Source organism: Lemur catta, chromosome 10 (genome assembly GCF_020740605.2).
Source record: "Lemur catta isolate mLemCat1 chromosome 10, mLemCat1.pri, whole genome shotgun sequence".
NCBI classification, from domain to species: domain Eukaryota; kingdom Metazoa; phylum Chordata; class Mammalia; order Primates; family Lemuridae; genus Lemur; species Lemur catta.
The window spans coordinates 42,444,834-42,466,861 of NC_059137.1; the positions used below are offsets into that span (position 1 = coordinate 42,444,834).

The 22,028-nt window shown below is 39.5% G+C and overlaps 1 protein-coding gene and 1 pseudogene across 1 annotated transcript in view; both read right to left on the minus strand.

The window, feature by feature from the left end:
• TEK (TEK receptor tyrosine kinase) overlaps nucleotides 1-22,028 on the minus strand; it is a 104,097-nt gene that overhangs the window by 17,079 nt on the left and 64,990 nt on the right. Inside the window, exons 10-16 of the mRNA XM_045562255.1 lie at nucleotides 19,576-19,737; nucleotides 17,658-17,792; nucleotides 13,583-13,870; nucleotides 8,416-8,715; nucleotides 6,402-6,556; nucleotides 4,626-4,836; nucleotides 2,103-2,213 (exon numbers count right to left, since the gene is read on the minus strand). Coding sequence (XP_045418211.1) covers nucleotides 2,103-2,213; nucleotides 4,626-4,836; nucleotides 6,402-6,556; nucleotides 8,416-8,715; nucleotides 13,583-13,870; nucleotides 17,658-17,792; nucleotides 19,576-19,737 — 1,362 coding nt within the window. The remainder of the gene's footprint in view (nucleotides 1-2,102; nucleotides 2,214-4,625; nucleotides 4,837-6,401; nucleotides 6,557-8,415; nucleotides 8,716-13,582; nucleotides 13,871-17,657; nucleotides 17,793-19,575; nucleotides 19,738-22,028) is intronic.
• Nucleotides 466-876, minus strand: LOC123646327 (annotated as a pseudogene).

Here is a 22,028-nt window from a genome sequence, read left to right on the forward strand (position 1 = left end):
GGTTCATTGTCTTATTTTTATTCCAAATCATGTTTTTTTATATAAAAAGTAATTTGCCTTGCTAAAAAACATTGATCTTTAGGGTTAGTGAAAAGTAATTTTACTGTTTTTTAAAGAAGAATTTTGGTAAACCATCTTTTTAACATATCAAATGCATTATAACTTCAAAGATATTCTAAGAAATTGAAATTCCAGCAAAAAAAGAAATCTAGCATTGAATCTTATTGCACCATAAGGAGAGACAGACCTAAATTCTGGTATAAATGTGCTTTCTCACATCGTTACTGAATTAAACAGTTTAAGAGCCAACCAAGTATGTACTAATGTGATGATAGAGCAAAATTTTAAGATATATATTTTTCTGTTATTATGGGTTTTTTTTCCCCCCCACAATGGGAATTTTCTTGATGGCTCTAGTTTATTCCCTCCCAAAAGACCAACTGCAACTAAATGAAGTGAATAACCTCAAGATTTTATTGTCTTCATAACAAAAGATGAAGCTTGGAACTGGATCATTTGGCCCCTTCTCTTCTCATCTCCTCCGGGTCCCCAGTGCTCGTATGTCTTAACAGCAAGCGTTCTCTTAGATCTGCAGTTGGGCTTAATGCACTCAAGCCTCAGCACAATCGTCTTTTGTAGTTTTAGCCTTTTGCCAGAAAATTGGCTTAGTCTGCCCACCATAGCCACTCTGCTGCCTGTCATACTGTCACTTTCCCTGGGCATACAGAGAATCTTTGCAAATTGCTTTTCTTGTGTCACTTTGTGGGATTGGTGCTTGCCACATGTCTTCCAGAAAGTCTGGTGAGTTTTAGGAATGCTCAACATGTTTGCAGGAGTATTATCAGCACGGAAAGCAGTTTTTTTGGTTTTGGGTTTTTTTTTTTTAACTTTCATTTATGTTGCTGTCCCAAGGTGATTTCTGTTTTCAGGAAATAGCTCAAAAAAAATAAATGTCATTACTTCATTATTTAACCTAAGGGACATAATCTGGCTTTCAGAATTACACCCTTATCAGATCATAGAATGTTATGTTGTTTCAACCACCAATATTTTTAGTTTAATAAATTGAGGAAATGGAAGTAGTCTCTTTTCTATTGTTGGTGTTTGTGCTACAGAGTCAACAAGAGGTTGTCAAGTTTGTAAATAATTACTGCGTGGAGCTTTTGGTGGGAGCAAACTTTTCCATGAGAAATTAAGTTTAAGCAGAGAGTCAGAACTACAAGCCCATATGGTATGCTGAGGTAAACCCTTAGATGAGTTGTTTTTTTTTTTCCTTTGATTTCAGGGGAATTTGACACAAAGATTTTGTTGTTGCCTACTCATTCACAGCTAATTACACACATTACAATAGGAAGTACTCAATAAATATGTGAATTAATAATATAAGTTTAACTTTAAAAGAATATGAGACACAGGATAGTTGAAAAGCTCCATTGTGATTGTACATGAAAGCACTCTGGAGAGAAACAAAGCATTTCAGGAGGCTGAGGCGGGAGGGTCACTTGAGCCCAGGAGAGTTTGAAGCTGCAGTGAGCGATGATGACCTGGGCAACACAGCAAGACCCTATCTCTTGAAAACAAAACAAACAAAAAACTCAAAGCAAGCACTGTCTAATTATTTTTTAATCTAAGCATCATCTCTGCTTTCATATTACAGTAGATTATTGGCATTCATGGCTTTAACATTCAGAATATCAGTTCCCTGGGTTTCTAGGAAAAATGTAAAGGCAGGCAATTAAGAAGAACTAATGCACCCCACACTTTCTGGTGATGAGGTCTCCCCTACTCCACCCTAGTAGTAGTAGTAGTTGAGAAAACCTCTGGATTAGCAAAGATAGGGCACATAGGAGCTGGGGATACCTTTGGGCAGTAATGGCTGAACCACATCAGAGGCTAATGATCCAGCCTTAGCACCTACCTTGAAAATGATGGCAATCTTCAGCACAATCTATAGATGGGACTAGACAGACATTCAGATTGAAGCTACAACTTTTTTTTTTTTAAAAAGCTGACATTCTTAAGATCATTATCTTTCCTAATTTCAATATGGAATATGACTTTTAAAAAAATCTGTCAGGAAAGAGAGGAAAAGAGTGTCTTACCTCGGTGTTCACATGCTCCCAAGAGATTGATGATGTTTGGATGGTGTCCAAGTTTACAAAGAACCTCCAGTTCTCCTGCAAAGTCCCTGTGATCATCTTTGGAGGCATATTCTGGGAAAGAAGTCACGGGTTGTAATCCTTCTTTGTTACACCTTTTCAGAATCAACTGCCCCCTCCTGTTCCCCAGGACCTTGAGGTACACTTCAGTCACCATTAGGTCTGGAAAACTGTATACAACCAGAGATTACTATGAAGCAGTTTCTCAATCTTTGCACTATTGACTCTGGACTGATAATTCTTTATTATAAGGGGTTGTCCTATGCATGGTGGGATGTTTAGCAGTGACCCTGGCCTCTACCCACTAGGTAAAAGTGGTCCAACAAAAAATATATCCAGACATTATTGAATGCCCCCCACAGGGCAAAATTACCTCTGGATGAGAAGCAGTATTCCAAAGATTTCTGGATTAAGCTTTTAGATACTCAGGGAAATGAATTGGTAGAGGTGGAGCTGTCCCAACTTTTAGACTCTAGATCTTCCAGCTAAATTTACCATCCAGAGACAAGTAAGGAGTAGAAGCAGAGTTTCCATGAACCATACCAATAATGCATGCACCTTACTTTATTTAATAAATTTTACTTATTTTTTAACAAACCAGTCTGTGAACCAGTCTCAATCTGGTTGATTGAGCTAAACAATCAAATTCCAATGACATCTTACAGAAGGTGCAAGGTAGTCAGGAAACTGAGGTGCATTGTTTCTATTCTTTTTGCCAGTCTCTCCACTAGCACTTTGGCCAGAAGGAGAACCCCAGATCAGGCTGAAGAGAAGTCTATTGGTTGGGGCACAAACTGATTAGTCTTGAGTTGGGGACAGTGTACTTTGATTGTTTTCTAAAAATAACACTGTGGGGAAGGGAAGAAGGGGAGGAATGGAGTGATGGTGGCCATGTGCATGCCTGAAAGTGCTTGGAAATTATGGCTATATCTCATGGGGTGCTGATGGTACCCCTAAGACTAATAGGAAACTCCATGTCAAGTGCCCTGTTCATACCACAGGAGCCTCCCTGTGGCTCTGGTCCTGAGGGTCAACACCTTGGGAATATTTTAAAAATGAAGTTCTTTATAATGAGGTTGTCCCCTTACTTAAGTAACTGCCCTTCTTTAACAAGGCACCAGGGCATAAAATTTCTGCAGGCAAAGAGATGCTTCCAAAGGAGGGCAGTTACCGACGTGACTTGTTAAGCTATTTTCTCACATGGGCTCAAGACAGAAAACCAGGTAGATCTCAATAAAAACTTATTTCATAAGGTTCTACTCCCTCTCTCCTCTAACTATCCTCACTGTTCCTGTGACTAATGTAGCAAAACAGAAAAGAGATTTCTGGCTGTTGAACAAGTTGTGTGTATTTTTTTAAAAAAGAAACATATTACTATCTCTAATCATAGATACTATTTCATTCTGTTCTGTTGGTTTTCTTAATAATGCAGAAAGCAGAGATGATTTAATAAGATTCAGATTCATGGGCTCAACATTGTGGTCACAAAGAAGGAAAATCTGCCGGCAACCTTAGAGAGCTTTTAAGATAGAGCTGCACAACAATAATAGTTAACCACATTCTCTAATGCACCACACTGCAAGCCTGTATGCTATGAAACCAACAGTGTGGCTTCACAATCAAGTCAGGCACAAACTTCTGTTTCACATGGAAGAGAAGAGAGCTAGCTATGGTGCCGGTGAACTAGTCATTCTGCTTTCTTGGAAGATGTTTGTTACCCGACCTTATTAAGTGGGTAGGTATTAAGCAGTTTTGAGATGAACACAGCTGGAAAAGATTTAGTTCCTAGGGCCCTAAACCAGTGGTTTTCAAACTTAAGTATACAGAGGAACCATTGAGAAAGCCTGTTAAGAACACAGATTTTCATATGCCACCCTAGAAATTCAGATGTGGTAGAACCAGGGGTGGGAGGAACCCAGGTGGATGCATTTCTAACAGTGTCTCAGGAATTTTGATACAGGTGACCTAGGAAGACTGTGGTCTGCCCAGTGTGGTCGCCAAACCCACAGGACCAGGATCACTTGAGAACTAATTAGAAATGCAAATTCTCTGGCCTTGCCCCAGACTTGCTGAATCACCAACTGTGGAGTGGAGGTCCCAACAGTCTGTTTTTAAACAAGCCTTGCAGGTGATTTTGATGCATGCTTAATTTTGAGAAATACTGCATGAAGAGAAACAAGGATGCTCCTCAAAAGTTAGCAGTATACAACCAAGAATCTATAGTATCACGTCCCAAGGAATCAAGACAGTGATGCTTAAATGGCTTCTGTCTTTGTATTTATATCCCGACTATCACATGCTTGACCTCAAAGGAAACATCACCTTCAGTTGCACAAAACAGCTATCTCTGACACCATGCCAATTTTTGGTTTAAAGAATATAAGACCATAGAGGAAAAATTCAACAGGAAGTCAAGTTTTCTCCCCACCCTAGTGAAATGCTGACTCTACCTGGCCAGCCACTGACCTTTCATTCTCTTGATGGCAGCATCCATCCGTAACCCATCCTTCTTGATGCGTGCCTTAAGAACTTGGCCAAAATTGCCCTCTCCAATCACATCTTGAAATTTGATGTCATTCCAGTCAAGCACTGGATAAATTGTAGGATCCGGGTTGTTTTTGACCTTCCTGTTTAGGGCCAGAGTTCCTGAGTTGAACTGCACAGCTGGTTCTTCCCTCTGGCAAAATAATTTTTTCATCATTGTGTGTCAGGATTTCTCATAATTCTAAGGTGCATAATACCTTCTGGTTTGTATCCACACCAGATGACAAAAGAAATAGTGTATCTAATTCTAGATTGGAAATGGAAATAGGTTTCATCTCATAGGCCCACTCTGATGACCTGGCTGCCTGGAAGGCTGCATGGGCACCAGTCTGGGCCTCTGTTGGAAAGCTTATTGATTAGCAAAGTCTGCAAAGGGTGAGGGAGGGGAAAATAGTAGAATGTATGCCATGTGTTAGCCACCTTAAGTTAGTCGTATTTGAGTCTCCCACTCTCCTGTGTAATGAGCCGTTGTTCAGTTCTGGTTTGGAAGATAACTTGGAGATCCTCAATGGGGGCAGTCACAGACTGTGTCTCAGGGAGAGGTTTCCTAACATCATCTTGATCCTGCTCTATTCTTGGCACTCTCTCTCTTGTCCTAACGTTTAGAATCTCTTAAGCCCACTCTGGCCACACGATGACTGATGCTTAGCAAAACCCAACACAGTGCTTCTTCTCCTCCTGAATTCAAATGACTGACGGGTGTATCATGACAGGCTCCGGCACTCCCAACCCTTGCTGGTCCTTCCTCTCCAGTGACAGCCTGAGTTGACCCAGCTCTGGATGGAGTCAGATAATGAAACCCCTCTTATCCTCCTTGGAAGGGAACCCTGGGGACTCATGCACATGAGGGTACATCTCATCGGAAACATGTCATTGTGCTCAGTGTGTTATGTACAGAATCGATAAAGTCCACTACTAATTATTTTTACGGGGCCTGAAACCACAAACTAGAGAAATGTGCAGGCTTAAGTATGCCAAAGGAACTCAAATAAGGCACGTACTGGTAAAGTGTGATTTTGTAGACCTTTGCTACTGGTCAAAATTTCTAGATGAAAGAATGAGGCAGTGCCAAGTGCCATGAACTCTGACTGCAGACTCAAGGGCACAGAGGAGTGGGAGAGGCACACATGTACATATAATTCATATATGTGTGTGTGAGAGTATATACATGTGTGTGTATATATATATGCATGTGTGTATATATATATGAGTGGTGATAGGATTGAGGCAAATATTAGAAATAGGAAATGGGAATTAGAAATAGGAAAAAGTGGGGAAACCTTGTCTAGTGCAGTACATCATTACCTATCATGCTGAGGTCTGGTGACCCCTGTGTCCTTCCTTCCCCCAGATTTTCAATTCATTCTATTACAAGATTATTCTCTCTGGTGATCTATTACTAGAATGACCATATGTCTCATTTTGGGGGGTGTGGCAAAGGCAGTCCTATTTTAGGCCTGATTTCCTACATAATTTATTAAGAGCACCCTTTCACTCTCCAAATTGTCTTGGTTTGGACAAGAAATTACATAGCCATGCTTTTTATCTCCCATTTCATAATGGAAGCCAAAGAGAAGATGAGACTTGCTGGGGGGAAATGTTTGCTTTACAAGTCAATTTCCTGGTCCATATCTAAAATGGAAGTGCTGCCTGTATGTGGACTTGCCCTCATTAGCCAGTGGGAAGATGAGACATTACCACGTTTTGGAAGGCTTGGGCCATTCTCCTTTGGACATTTGCCCTCTTCAATTGCAACATGATCAGAAAGGCCAAAAGCACCGTCAGGCAGGTCATTCCAGCCGAGCCGAGGATGGCTATGAGCAGCATCTTCCCGCCTCCGAGGTCCGCAGGTGCTGTGCGGGAGAACAGAGGGGAGCAGCCAGGTTAGGCAGAGAGACAGGGCCGAGACCATCTGTGGGAGAAGACTGCAGTGCCATGGGAACCTAACGGCAGCCCGAGCCCTGCCATCTAATCGCTATGTGACTTTGGGCTACTCATTTATTTTCTGAAATTCCGCGGAGATGAGTCTGACTCACAGAGTTGTTACAAGATCTTAAATAAAAAACATGTGCAAAGTGCTTTTAAAATGTGCATGTGCTAATCATTAATTATTGTCATTTGTTCAACTTTTATTTCCAAGTAGAAGCCCAAACAGATGATCGTTGAGTAACAGAATGACTAACTAGATGTATGACTTCGAGAGAGTGACTAAACCTCCCTGCACCTCAATTTCCCCATCTAGAAATGCTTTAAAGTTCTATGATGCAAGAGTTTAGAGTCTACAAGATATTTTGCTTTGTTTTTTTCTTATATTAAAGAGCTATTGGAGAAAACCTAAGGATAATCAATGGAGGGAAGGAGACAGGCAGGAAGGGAGGAAGGAAGGAATGAAAGAAAAGACAGAAGGAAAAAAAACATTAAATTTAGGACTCAGGTCAAAATAAACTATTAAAAATGATGGTCTAATCCTTCCACTTCTTCTCCTTATTTATAAATTGAAATAAAATTACACTCAATACATTTTTATTAATAATAGTACATAGAGCCTGATCCCATCTTCTTAAAAGAATTCTGTGCTCATCTGTCTTTCCTTCTATCTGTTTATGTGCAAATACAGAGATGGCTGGAAGGGTGAAGGGTTTTTGTTTTGTTTAGTCTTTTTAAAAAATTTTTCTGAAAAAAAAATTTTTTTTCTCATGGTATTTTGTGTATAGCTTAGATTTAAGACCTATATACACTTTACCAAAACACAAGTAATTATAAAAATGAAGCATTTACTAAGAGTGTGATGTGAAAACTACGATTCTCTAAAACTGGCACACTCTTCATTCCTTGGACATTTCAAAAATGTTCCAAAGAATCAGCACCAAAAAAAAAAAAAAAAAGTTGTTTTATTTTATTTCTTAAGCCCTAGGTAACCGTCCAAGAGAACCAAGAAGTTTTTAGATTTAGTTGTAAGATTTTCTGTAAAAATAGACTCTAGTCCAAATTATAAATTTGTAAAACTTGCCTTTCCCTCTCCTGGGCCTCTATCTGCAGTCTCTGTGCACGTTGTACGATGCAGAGAGCTTGGAGGGGCCACCTGCACAGACTTAAAGTGAATCCTTGTGCTGCAGCCCTGCCCACACCAGGGCCCTCGTTCACTTAATTACACTCAGCAGCTTTTATCAATCACAGAGAGTGGCCATAGTATGCTTGGCACTCCAAGGGGATCTCTATTTATCTCAAGGAGCTTGCACTCTGGGGTAGGGGTTGGTGGTGGATGTGGAGACCTAATAACCTGGATCAGAAAACTAGAAGAAAACTCAGAATAGCACAGTGTCATCCAAGCTAAAAGAGGAGCAGATTTGATAAAGAACAGAGTGTGGTTCTTGGAGCCTGCTACTGAAACACTCACACAGGCCTGCCTCCCAGAAGCAGGTTCCGCATTCTTCTTTCTCAGAATCAAAATTCGTATTCCTCAGAGCTTTCTTCCTAGATCGCTGGATGGGATGTATTGACAGGCTAAGCTATTCTAAGGTTTAATAATAGAAAATGGATCAACAGGGATCCTTCCTAGAGGTGTTTTGATTTTAAGGACATATCTTGAGGTCCCATTAAGACAAATGAATTGTCACATGACACACATATGGGGTAAATATCTTAAGAAAGTGAGGCTTTTCTGATATCCTTCAAAAATAATCCTACGTAAATACCTGTCCACTCTACCAACCTTGAGATTCTGGGAGGGTAATCAGTTCATGAGAAAAAGTTGGAGTGCTTGATCCTATGTTGTTCTCTGCAAAAATGTCCACCTGGTAAGCTGTTTCAGGCTCCAGGCCCTTGAGTTGATACTGAGTGATGGTGGCATTCTTTATCTTCACATCGATGTGCTGGTCTTCATTCTTGCCCTGAACTTTATAACGGATGATAATAGAGGAAATAGAATAGCCATCCAGTATTGCCCAAGAAATCACAGCTGAGGAGTGTGTGACGTTGGAAATCTTGATGTTTTCTGGTTGAGGAGGGATAACTAGAAATTAAAAAAAAAAAAAATCACTTCAGATATGCTACCATCTCTTAGATCATTATGCTTTTGAAAGATGGTTTATGTCAGTTCATAAACCATCAAAGGCAAACAGGTGTTCTCTTAGTTGGTAATTTCAATCATTCGGTAGTGGCTACTGGATTCCAAGTCCACACAGACATGAAAGAATGGCACAGATAAGAAAGTGGCAACACACATATCACCCATTTGTCATCCTTATACTAAACGAAGGCCTTAGAAATTCTGTTATTCCACAAGGATATATACACTGTTCTTGATGCTGGGAAGAATGGAAAGATTATGAGAACTGACATTTATATAGTGTTTACAATATGCCAGGCAGTGTTCTAGGCCCTTCCATTTATTAACTCATTTCCTTTTCATGACAGTCTTTATGTAAGTACTAAGGCTCAGAGAGGTTAAGTGACTTAGCCAAGGTCACACCACTATTAAGTATTTATGGAAGAAACAGGATTCAACTCCTGGCAGTCTGGCCCCATAGCCCGTAGTCTTAGTGTCGTATGGCCTGTTCTTTCCCTAAATGCATTTGTGGAGCAGTTGGCAAGTCTGTGTATACATGAGAAAATGTATTAAACACTTAGAAAAAGTGAGATCACCTTCCATTCATGGGCCTAGGCAGGATGAGAAAGAGATATTTTGAGATTTTCCTGGTGTGAAGATGACATGCACAGAATCCTCCCTGCATTCTCACTAAACTCTTTTACTAAACGGCACAGGCTAAAAGGGAAGTTTATGACCCAGTAAAGCCTACGTATATTTAACCCAAGAAAAGTATGAATCCAAGGTCTTGCCCTTAATATTAAATTTACCTTACATTTGTGAGGCTGTTTACAATGTGCTTCCATGTACAGATTCTCTCTTGACTTTCATAACCACAGGCAGGTAGGTAGACAGTGTTGAGATTTTTATTATTTAAATTTTAGAGGTGAGATAACTGAGACTTTGAAAATTTAAGGGACTTTGGTCCCAGTAAGCAAGTAGTAGACTCACAGTGTTTTCACTCCATATATCAATGTCTTTCCATATGAAAGTTACTGCTTATAAGCAAATTAGAATCTTTGAGAAGTGTCTTAAGGCACATTCTTACTATTCTAAATTCTCAGAGTTTCCTCTTCATACTAAGTTTCCTCTTTCCATTATGTTGATTCCCCATGTTACTCCTTAGGTAACTGTGGGAATTTATGAGAATTAGATATTGGATTTTGAGCTTTCCAAATATGAGTGTTATTTTCTATGTCCAGCAGGTGACAAATTATCCAAAAATCACAATTAACAGTATGTCTTATCTTCCTTTGCATCCAGTACCAAGCTTTTTACATATTTTTATAAAAATATAACCTTCCTTCCTACAAGAAGATTACAGGGTAATAGGAATACTAACATATTCAGAATAATATGATGACATATTTAATATTTGTACAGTTTTGCCTCAAAAAAAAAATCAACTTCATAAACCAGTAGTCTTCTAAGCCTGTCAGAAAAAGAAGCAGTACCTTGAAGATACTGCTAGAAAAATAATGAATGTAATTTTGATGCCAACTAAAAATCATAAATTTGCATCTACCTATTTATCCATTTTATGCCTGAAAGGTGTCACACTTAGGGATAGCTCAAGGGACCTCTGATTTAGATTCAGTGGGTCTGGGCCCAGCAATCTATCTTTTAACAGCTTCCTCAGGTGACTCAAATGTAGATTGTAAAGCACTTTATAACACTAAGTAGCCCTTAATTTAGAAGTGGGATATCACTACTAAAGGAACTTCTCTAAGAACTGAAGTTGCTTGGAAGCAGCTGGTTGCCAATCCAAAGAGATAAATGGAAGACATTTGTAGGATGATTTAGGGGCGGGGAGGGGGGGGGACGAACTGAAATGCGGGTTAGAATCCTAAACCCCACAACTTAACCAGCTGCATAACTTTGGGCAAGTCACTTACCCTCCTCTGGGTCTTAGGTTTGTCATCTGTTAAATATGATAATAATTCTTACACTACTTTTCTCATAAAGTCATTTTAATGGTCAAATATTATACATATAAATGTTTTTATATAAGAAAACATTATATATATACATTATTTTTTACATATGTTTGGGGCCATATGCTAAATCTAATTCATTCCATTTCCTACACTTGGACCAGATGGAATTGCTAGGCTGGAAACCAACACAAACTTGATAACTAGAAGCATTAATTTTATTTCTGAACAATTGATATGCAAGATCTGCCAATGACAACTCAGCATAACAATAAATATTTTCAGTTAAAATTGAAACATTCTAATTCACATCCTCTTTCCCCTAATTGTTGACTCTGTAGGAAGCAACTCCTACCCTGCCGATCTCACACCCCCACCACCACCAGCAGCATAAACCCTCCATCAAACTCCATACAGTCACCCATGGCACGTCCACTTCCAGTGACTACTAGCCAGTTTTTGTTTAATCCTGTAAACAAAAATGAGCGTGATTTCAATAGCGTATAATTCTAATGAGGATAAAATATAGAATAGTGAGTGAACACCTAAGACAATTTTGAAAAAGAAAGTCGTTATTCACACTACTGTTATCAAGACATTTCACAAATCGATAGTCAATTTAAACAGGCTAGAAATGGTACAGGAACAAACACAGATCAATGGAAGGGAACAGAGAGCTCAGAAATAGATCCAAAAGGAATATGAGAACTTGGCGTATGACACAGAAAGCATCACAAGTCACCAGGGGCCTTATTCAGTTCATGGCATTGGGACCACTGACTTGTCCCTGTGAATAAACAAGACTAAAATGAAAATATTAAAAAACACCATACCCCAAAATAACATTCCTATATCTTAAAAACCTAAATATGCAAAACATTAAAACTACTAGAATAGATATAGAGAATATATTTATGACTTTGGGATGGGTAATAATTCCAAAACACAAAAAATACAAATCATAAAGGCAAATATCGACAGGTATGATTGCATTGAAATGTAAAGTGTCTATGGGACAAAAGCCACCACAAACAAGGTTACAATCAAGGAATTAGGAGAATATATTTGAAATATATATAGCAAGATTAGTGTCCAGATTATATAAACAATTTTTACAAGTAAGAAAGACAATCTATAACAAATGGGCAAAGTATTTCAACAAGTATATCAACAAAAAGGAAAACCAAAAGACCAATTAACATAGAAAAAGATGCTCAACCTTGCTAGTGATCAAGGAAATGAAAATTGAAATTAATGGAAGTACCATTTTTTGCTTTTGAGATGGGCAAAAAGAAAAAAGTCTGACACTATCAAGTGATATAGATGTAGGGAAAAGATATATATACAGAGAGGGGGATGAGGAATAGCACTCTCATGCACTCCTGGACATAGTGCACATAGAATGGCCACTTTAGAGGGAATTAGCCCGGGAGTTCCACTTCTGGACATGTCCCTAGAAAAGCTCTCACACCTACACACATGGAGACATGCATAAGGATGACCACTGCATTTTTGTTCGTGATGGTAAAAAAATGGAAACTATCTATGTGTCCATCTAAAAGGGAATGGATAAATGACATGATATAGTCATAAGATAGAATATTATACAGAAGTGTAAAAGTCATGAATCAGATCTAAATAAATATGGATAGATAAAAATCATGTTTATTCAAAAAAGATGAATGATGTGTATGCATATGTATACTTATGGATACATATTAAAATTATACAACATTGAATGGAAAGATGCATAACAAACTCATAATTTTGGTCATCTTTGGGAAAATGGGACCAGAAATAGAGTAGGGATGATAATCAAAGGGGATTTTGATATATCTGTATTGTTATTACCTCCATAAGTCAATGAAAAAATGCTGGAAGCACATATGACAAAATGTTAATAGTTGTTAATTCTGGGTAGTAGGAATGTGGATGTTTGCTGTGTTACTCTTTGTACTATTCTGTAACTTGTAAATTTCACAAAATTAAAAAATATATATGATGAAGAATCCCTAAACACTGACAAAACAGTTCAGACTTTCACAAGGCACTGATACACAAGAGTGGCTGGAAAAACACAACTTCTACACCTGTCACTAGAAGGTGGAGGCCAGATGCAGAGGACAGCCTCAGATTTGGGGGCTTGGCGAGAGATCCCGTGGTCCTGACTTAAGTGGTAGCTGGCGTGGTCAAGAAGTATCTCATCTTTCCAAGGGCTCCAAAATGTACAGACACTGTTCTAATGTCAGTGAATCAAATTAGAACTCTCTGCCTAATAATGAAAAAAATTTCAACACTACAAAGAAATCTAAGAAGTTCCAACTAATTTTAATGACCAATCAGAAATAGAGAAAAGCCTAAAATGCAGAATATTTTGAAAAACAAATGGTTTTATTACTCTCAGATATATTTTTTAACTCTAAAAATTGTCTGTTATAAAGGGTTTTCAAGCAAAGTTATTTGGCTTTGAAGATGAGGAAAGACCCATCTGTAATTAATCAACATCTGTGTACATGTAGATACATGATAATCCTTAAAAACCATCTTATGATTGATTAAACAAGCCTTAGAAAATCTTATTCATGTTACTAACTTACTTAAAAAACAACTCCATACCAAAGAAAGGTCAATTTTAATACAATCCTGCTTGAATTATTACAAATCTGAATATATGGGGCTTTCTGATATATTGCAGGTTATTAAAATGATTAGGTAGAGGCACTGATGAATTAGCTTCTACTCACAACCAACTTCCTTTTATGATTTCTAAGAAATCGTCTTGAAGTGATGGTAGCTAAGTCCAAATGGCAATAGCCACATGTTTTTCAGGTGAGGCTGGGGCAGCATGTTTCACTTACTGTCGCTGAGAGTCCAGGCGGTGAGATCTTCACTCCATTCCCCCTGAGCCTTGGTGTTGACTCTGGCTCGGACTATGTACTGCTCCCTGGGGTGTAAGTTGTTAAGCAGCACTGAAGTCAAGTTGCCTGGCACTTTAATATTCTGCTGATCACTTTTTACTTGCACAGACCTCCTTTCTACTTCCACATAAAAGTCATCTTCCGAGCTTGGAAATATTGGTTGCCAGGTCAAATTTAGAGTGGTCTGACTTTTTGGTAGGAGATTGAGACCTCTTGGAGGAGGGAGTCCTAGGAGAAACCAGAGAGATCATTATTTCTATGTAGGGTGGGGGTGGAGGTAATGATGCCACAAAGGGCAGCTTTAAAGAATAACCTTGGCTTCCAGAATAATATACAGCTTCACAAGCTATCAAAGAAACACAAGCTAGCAGCCATATGATACTTTTTTCTCTACCTAAACAGCAAATCTTTAAAATATTTCTAATATTTAGTTTGAGTAATTTTAATACAGGGGTATAACCCCATTGGAAAACAACTTGGAAATATTTTCCAAAAGCCCTAGAAATGATCATATATTTTGGGCCTAATATCTGAATGCCAGAGTTTTATCCTGAAGAAATACTCCACAGGAAGAGAAAAAGCTATGTGCATGAAGATGTTCATTACATTATTTATAATAGCAAACAATTGGAAGAAACCTCTAAATACTCAAAATAAAAAAATGCTTTAATAAATTATGATGTAGCCATCCAGTGGATTAAAATAGATAACTAGGAAAAGTATGGAAGCCCAATAAAAATATTTATAGTACATGAGAAAGGGCTCTGATTGTAGCTTGGTAAAAGTCATGTCTACAATGGTGACAGATAGGAAGGAAACTGATAAAAATGAAAACAGTGGATTTGCTGAGGTTGTGGAATTGTGGGTGAGTATGTAGCGTTTCTGTTACCATTCTGAGCATATATTTTAAAGCAATTTCAGGGTTACTTCCCCTTAGCAAGAATTTCAAACATCATACAGCTGCGGTGGCAGGGCCAGGCCTAGCACTGCTCTGATCACAGCAAGGGATCTGCTACGATCACAGGCTGCCTGGCCATAATTACCCACGAGACCTCGCTGAATAGAAACAATATAGATTTTAAAATCGGATAAACAGAAACGTACATTTTAGTTTCATACCTTGGGCAGATTCATATTCTCTCCAAGTTCACCTGTAAAATGCAATTAAAATACCCATCTTCCAGACTCAGGAGGAATAAATGAGAAAATGGATGTGAAAATTCTTGGAAGGTGTTAGGGGCTCTATTAACATCAGTTTCTTCCCTCCCTCCCTTCCTTCTTTCAAGATGTCTTATGTCAATGGACAAAGGAGGAATTCATGACTTTTCAGTTAGTAACAGTAAAGTGATTTTTTTATAACAGATATAAAGCCCTTCCAAACATAGGATAGGGATCCTCTAATTTATGCACTTCCAATGGGGATGTTACTACCCCTAGGGGGCAACAAAATTGGTTCTTGGGGTATGAGAAAATTTTAGATTATTGTAATGGTTTACAAAGGACCATAATACACAAACAGATATAAAGTATGTCTTGTATTAAAATTGCATGGGGGGTGTGGGGGAGGATCTATTAGGATGAAGATATCTAAAAAAGTTCCTTGAGAGAAGGCAATAAAGTTTTTTTTTTTAAGTTGAGAAATGCTGTTCTAACTCTTTGTTAGATGTGAGAGGAAGGGTCTGTTTTTATTCTGGGAAGTCAGTCCCACCAGCCAGGTCTGACTGCTCTCAGTCTAGTAAGAACAGCAATCAGGCTTGCATTTGCTTGGCATTATGTTAAAGGTCTTATTGCTCATTTCTCCATAACCTTTGCAAATTAAGAATGGTGATGTCAACTCCTCTTGCTAAATTCTAAAATCTAAGATCCAAAATGAGCTGCCCAGTGTGGTTAGGCAGGTTTACAAGGAAGCAGAGGGGAGAGTTGCTGTTTTGGAGGATACATGTAAACCTCCTCGTCCTGTGCCGGGTACAGAGGAGTAACTCGATAAATGGTCATTTCCCTTTTTCCTCCCCTTTACCCCTCCCTGTCTGCCCTCTTTCTGCAGTGCGTTCAGAATGTGTGCTCCTCCCTCCCCTCCTGCGCTCCCTGGCCTTCACCACCTCAGTCAACACACACAAATAGTGCAACTGCCAGATGAATTAAAAAACAAACTTCAGCAAAACCCGAACGATGGGAAAAGAAGAACCTTCAAGGATTCCCTTCCCGCCCACCCCTGAGAACTACTTTGAAATATTCCAAGAGACCTCTGAATACATCCTGGCTGGAACATATTCTGAGGGTTGAAGATAGTAGGGTGTGGGGCTGTGAAGTGTTTTATGTTCTGCCCCATAAATACTTTCCATTTGAGTCAGATTACGACCTTCCCCTTCGACTCATCAACACTGACCTGAGGGAGAACCAACTGCCATTTGCCTTTCAGCAGCAACCTGATGCAGTATCAGGGTCCCTTGGATCATAGTTACAGAGGTCCCTTTAGCCTCTAATTAATATACAGTTTCTGACTTTATTTTTGTATTCACAACCTGGAGGGTCCCCAGGAAGCCAATTCTTCCTTGCACAATGCTTCTACAAGCTCCGAGTAGCTGTGGGTTCCATATGGTTAAGGATGTTGCTGGTCAGATGGAAATTAAGTGGGTGGTTGGAGAAAGGGTGTGTCTGCTAGGAGTACATAATGCCTGCAGAAGAAGATCTAGATTATTCTCCCTAGTTGTCTCACTAAATCATTTCATATCCTTCTGCCTTTAGTAAATGGACTAAAAAATAGGAAAATGTATGAATTGGGATAAGAAAATGGTACCTTTGAGATCCTAGACAAAATAATAATAATAATAATAATAACTGGATATGAGGCCATAACATGCATTACCATGGGCAAGTTATTAACCACTCTGAGACTCTACTTTTCAAACTATAAAAAGGGGAATATGATAATTCTTATCCTCTAAGGTAATATGAATTAAATATATATGAACCTAAAACTATAAAGCACTGACCCAGAGTTAGTAACAGCAGGATTATGCACCATGAACAAGTCAAAGAACAGAAAACTTCACAAAAGATCACTACAATGTTTCAGAGAAAGGTACCTGGGTGGCAGAAAGCCAGAGCCCAGGCGAGCATCAAGGAGACTTCATGAATTTAATAGTACTTCAATTGACACAATAGAGAGCCAACATTGATAAATCAGGAAATATTTCTACACACATTATCTTGAACATGTGGACCCAGGACCAGCAATATCAGGCATCACTTAGGAACTTACTAGAAAAGCAAATTACTGAACCTCATCCCAAACCTGTTGGTTCAGAAACTCCAGGCATGGGGCCCAGTAATCTGTTTTAACAAATTCTCCAGGTGATCCTGAGAGACATTCGTGTTTGGGAACTATCAACTTAGAATCCTGGGGGTGACTCTTGTAAGAAATGGCTCAAGGAGATGACAGTGGCTGTCTATAGGAAGTGGGACTGGGGGGTGGAGGGGCACAACGAGGGGACCCTGTTCTTTAGATAAAAGCCTTTCGTTCTATTTGATGTTTTCACTGTATGCATGAATTACTTTGAGAAATTAGAAATTATTTTTAAATATAAATAAACTGGGGTTTCTGAAATATGTCTGCAACGAGAGCCTGGCCTGGGCCTTTCAGATGGAAACAGGATGCCGGTGGTAAAATGCAGGCGCCCAGGCTCAGGACAGCTGCTGCTAAGTAAATCCCAAATCCTAAGGGATGTCCCTGCCTTCCTGAAGGCTCATCTGCTTCCTTCTCTGTCCCCATGGGCTGCTGCAGACCCCCTCCCCCAGGGAGACAGACCAGGACTCCAGCCCAAATAAAGCAATGTTTTGGCTCCAAGTTTCTGGCCTTCCTGTCACTTTCCCACCCATTCAAAAGCAAACGCCTGCCACCTCCATCCCCACCCACCCACTTACCCACCACCACCCTTCCTGGTCTTCCTTCCTCTTTCCCCTTCCTCCCCCTCCCACCCAGCTCCTGAATAAGTGCCTGTTGGCTTCCACTGACCGATAGAAGCTGTTGTGAAGCGTCTCACAGGTCCAGGATGCCCTTCCCCGCCCTCTCCACGACGGGCCAGCTGCACACAGAGCTCGTATTCTGTTCGAGGTTCCAAATAGTTGAGTGTAACAATCTCATTTGTCACTGAGAAGAGAGAAAGTCCAGGAAACTTAGGTTGGCATCCTTTTACACTCTTTAAACTGGAGTTGTTACTGTGATGTGAACTAATTTTAGGTTTTTAAAAATATGTCTTAGTGAAACTAAGAAGCAATTCCATCTTCAAGGCCTCATCATTCCTGATGTAAGAAAAATTAGGCTTTTGAAAGGATGTTTCCAGGCTACAATGTACATATTAATATGTGTATCTCTGTGTCACTTGTACATTTCTTCTCTAGTGCTTTTGTCTTTTCATTTGTAGAATAAAATCTCACAAATCTCCTACTGTATGGAAGACCAGATTTAGGGGGAAAAACTCAATTAGAATAAAATAATTTAATTTCTACTGTTTTCAAGTACATACACTGATTGCAATCAAGCTCTCAAGAGAAAAAGACTCTTTGAGGCTTTGTTTAAAGTAACCAGATAACTGATTTGTAATGTTCATACATTAGAATGAAGGGTTCTGAAGTCCTTGAGAATAGTTCTCATGAACAAATGTTACGTGCCTCTTTTCTCCTTAGCGATTGCTTTACCCAGCTTCTGTGTCTCCATGCATAGTGCAAAGATAAATTTTGCCTTAGCATATGATAAACTCCTAGTTGGTTAAAAAAAACTGGGCCGTGTTTAACAGTTCTTAGAAGATCACTCTGTGCATGTCCACTTGTAGAAATAGCAATGGATTATTACCAACATGTGACAAAAAAAGACCTCACCATTGATATTGGAAAAGAGCAGTCCAGCAAATCAGCCTTACATCCCTAAGATCTTGAATTTTGTCTGGGTCTACAATAGAATGTGAAGAGCTCAGTAATAATTGCATAATTTTATTCAGTGAACCCAGGTCAGCTAGTGTTATTAAGCCTCCTTTTCTTCTCTTTTTTTGTAACTTTCTCAAATTATCTACATACAGTGGGTAGAGGGCCCTTTTTAGGAAATCAGAGACACAGTGAGACCAAGGTATTGGTGGAGGTATACACGTTTCCTACAAGCATGACAGTGGCAGGCCTCTCTATAAAATGGCCCAATCAAAGCATCATGGTCAATTGATAATGCACAGTTTTGTTTTATTTATAAAAATTGGGGTTTTACGTCATCACGCAACAAATAGAATTGTAATTTGTGTTTCAAAATTAACTGTTTCCATGAACTTTGGACATTTGGTCACATTGTATTGAATTATTATTTTTTTCTTCCAGGAATTTGGGGTAGGAACACATAGTTCTCTTTACCCATACTCCCCCACCCACCCCCATCTGGTCTGCCACAGCCCCAACTTTGCAGGTACAAATTCCTCCAAAAATCTGTGTTAGGGGCCTGCAAGACAGGGCAAGACAGGAAATAAGAAAAAATAAATAAATGACTCGACATAGCAGCAATGACCACTTCTAGAATTTAGGCACATTAAGTCTCTCTGCCTTTCCAGCAGGCCTAGACTTTCCTGTTCCCTAACTCATGGTGTAAACCACCATGACCAGGTAAGACAGAGGAACGATAAACAGGACTGGAGAGCCAGAGAAGCCTGGGAAGGAAATATTTACAGTAACTCATGGTGCAGGGTGGGTCTGTGTCCCATAGTACACAATGCCTCCTATAAAGCCACCCCAGCAGCCAGAGGTCCCTTTACACTCCCTCCTGAATATGCTGAAATGGATCCTCCACCACCTTGAGGGAGAGGGTTGCAGTAGGGAAAGGGGGATTTCTATATTTGGGGAATTATTTTTCCTGGTGCTACATCCCCAACTGGGGGCCTCTCCTGTCCAAACCTTACCTTGAATATGCCGCCAAGCCTCATAATGATTAACAGGTTTGTAGAGAAGCTTCTTGGATTTGATTGGTCCATCCCCAAAGTAAGGCTCCGAGCTGATGTTGATGACGGCAAAGTTGTGTCCAGTGTCGATCACATTTGGGGCATGCAGGGGCTTTGGAAGAACTAAATAAAGTTTCAGCAATCAGATTAGTCTTTAGGCTTTGCTGTTTGATAGTTGTTCTTAGGTGGAATGGAGGACTTGTTTGACTTTTCCAACAAAGTCCTCTTCGAGTTCTCTGCTCAGATTTAATGACATCACCTGCTCAAAGCAGAACTATCTGCTTTGCTCTTGCTCCCCTAACCCATTATCCACAGTCAACGTGCGTCCTTAAAATATGAGCACTCCCCTGCTCAAGACGCTTCAGTGGTTTCTCATTACATGCAGGATAAAATCCAAACTTCATACCCTGGCCTGCCAAGCCTTGCATGATTGAGCCCTTACCTACCCTCCAGCCTCCTAGTCCCCTTACCCGGGACCCACCAGTCCCACTGACCCTTCAGGTCATCTACCTACCAAAACACCAAGCTCCTTTCTTTCTAGGGTTCTTCGTGGATGTTGTTCTCCTGCAAGGAATGCTCCACCTCCCAGTATTTCTCCTGGTTAGCTTTTACCTCTGATGTGACTTCTTCACACGCATCCATCCCAGAACCTCAATTAGGAGTGCCACATGCTACATGCTTTCATATAGCCTCTACTTTTCCTTTTTGTCATTTTCAGCATTTATTATTCTTTGTAAGTTTGGGTAATTATTTAATATTGGTCTTCCCACTAGACCATATATTCATATTCATATTCATCTCTCAGTTTCAAACAACACAAATTTATTGTTTTATAGTTCTGGAGGTCAGAAGTCAGACATGGGTCTCACTGTACTAAAATTAAGACATAGCCAGGTTATGTTCCTTTCTGGAGGCTGAGTGGAGGATCTGTTTCCTTGCTCTTGCCAGCTTCCAAAGCCCACCTGCATTCCCTGGCTCAAATCTCCTTCCTCCACTTTCAAAGCCAACAGATCTCTCTGACCCTTCTTTTACCACGACATCTCTTTCTGACTATTATCAGGGATGGTTCTCTGCTGTTTTTTTTGTTTTTTTTTTCATGACTTATGTGATTACAGTGTACCCACTCAGATAATCTAGAAAAATCTCAATGGTGGTGACAGCATCTCCAAGGAGGTGAAAATTGGTTCTTGGAGGATGAAAAACTTTTAGATATTACAATGGCTTGCAGCCCTCCAAAGAGCCACAATACATAAACAGATATACAGTACATAAAACAAAAGGATGGCAAAAAAAACCTTTGTATTGTGTTCATCTCCAAAGGAACTCCTTCATTCCTGCCTATTTGAAATGACCAAATGCTCCATTTGTCATCCTTCTACTCATGCTGTTTATCTAAACTGAAATGCAATTCTTTCACTCATTCTTACCGTTTATTGGTATTCTTTCTGTTTATTAAAGCCTAATATGACTTCCACTTGTTCTATCCACCCTTCTGCCCAGGGGGAAAAAAAATTTATGGTGATAGGAGGGAGTTTTGGAATAAAATTTCTAAAGGAGCTCCTTAGTGGGATGATAATATTAAAAAGTTTGTAAAACACAGCATGACACTCAAAACTACATCAGGGCAAAGTCCAGGTAGGTTTGTTGACCTGCACCTACCAGGTGCTGAATGTTTATCAACTGAATTTCCAGTGAGCTCCCTAGCTCCATTAGCCCAACCTACTTAGAAATGCATGACTAGTTTTGTTTTTCCTCCCTGAGAGTGTGTGCTACAGAATGTGGAAACTTTCAGATTTCAGGGGACATTGCAACGTTCTGTAATTTAACTTTTCCTCTCTGTCTCAAATGCTTTGACTCACCTTCCTTAGAAATGACCTTCAAGTCTTTGCTCAAGTATCATTTTCTTAAGAAGGCTTGACTACACTATTTAAAGTTATAGACACCCTCCAGCCCTGCCCTGGCATTGTCTACCCTCATGTCTGCTTTAGTGTTCTCTATGGCATTCAGCATTTTAGCAAACTGTACATTTTATTTATTTATTTGCTCATTGTTTATCTCCCTGTGGGAATATAAGCTCCACGATGAGTCCCCCACCCCCGGACTATTCACTGCTCTATTTCCAGTGCCTAAAACAGGAGCTGAAACATAACAGGCCTTAAGTAAATTCTATTGACTGACTGAATACAGATTTAGGAAATTGTCTAAAGCCAGTAAGAAGCCTAATCAAACAATATCCCCTGACTGGAGGCTGACCATGCCTATATTAAGTTAGGTAAGACTGGGTACATATTTTATTTAGGTCAGAAAAGAGGGCGCTGTTGTAAGTAAATTCATTCATTAAGTCATGATTCCCTTGTATGATCAAACAAGACCACCTCTTTGTTTAAACCAGCAGGTGAACATTTTCTTATAGC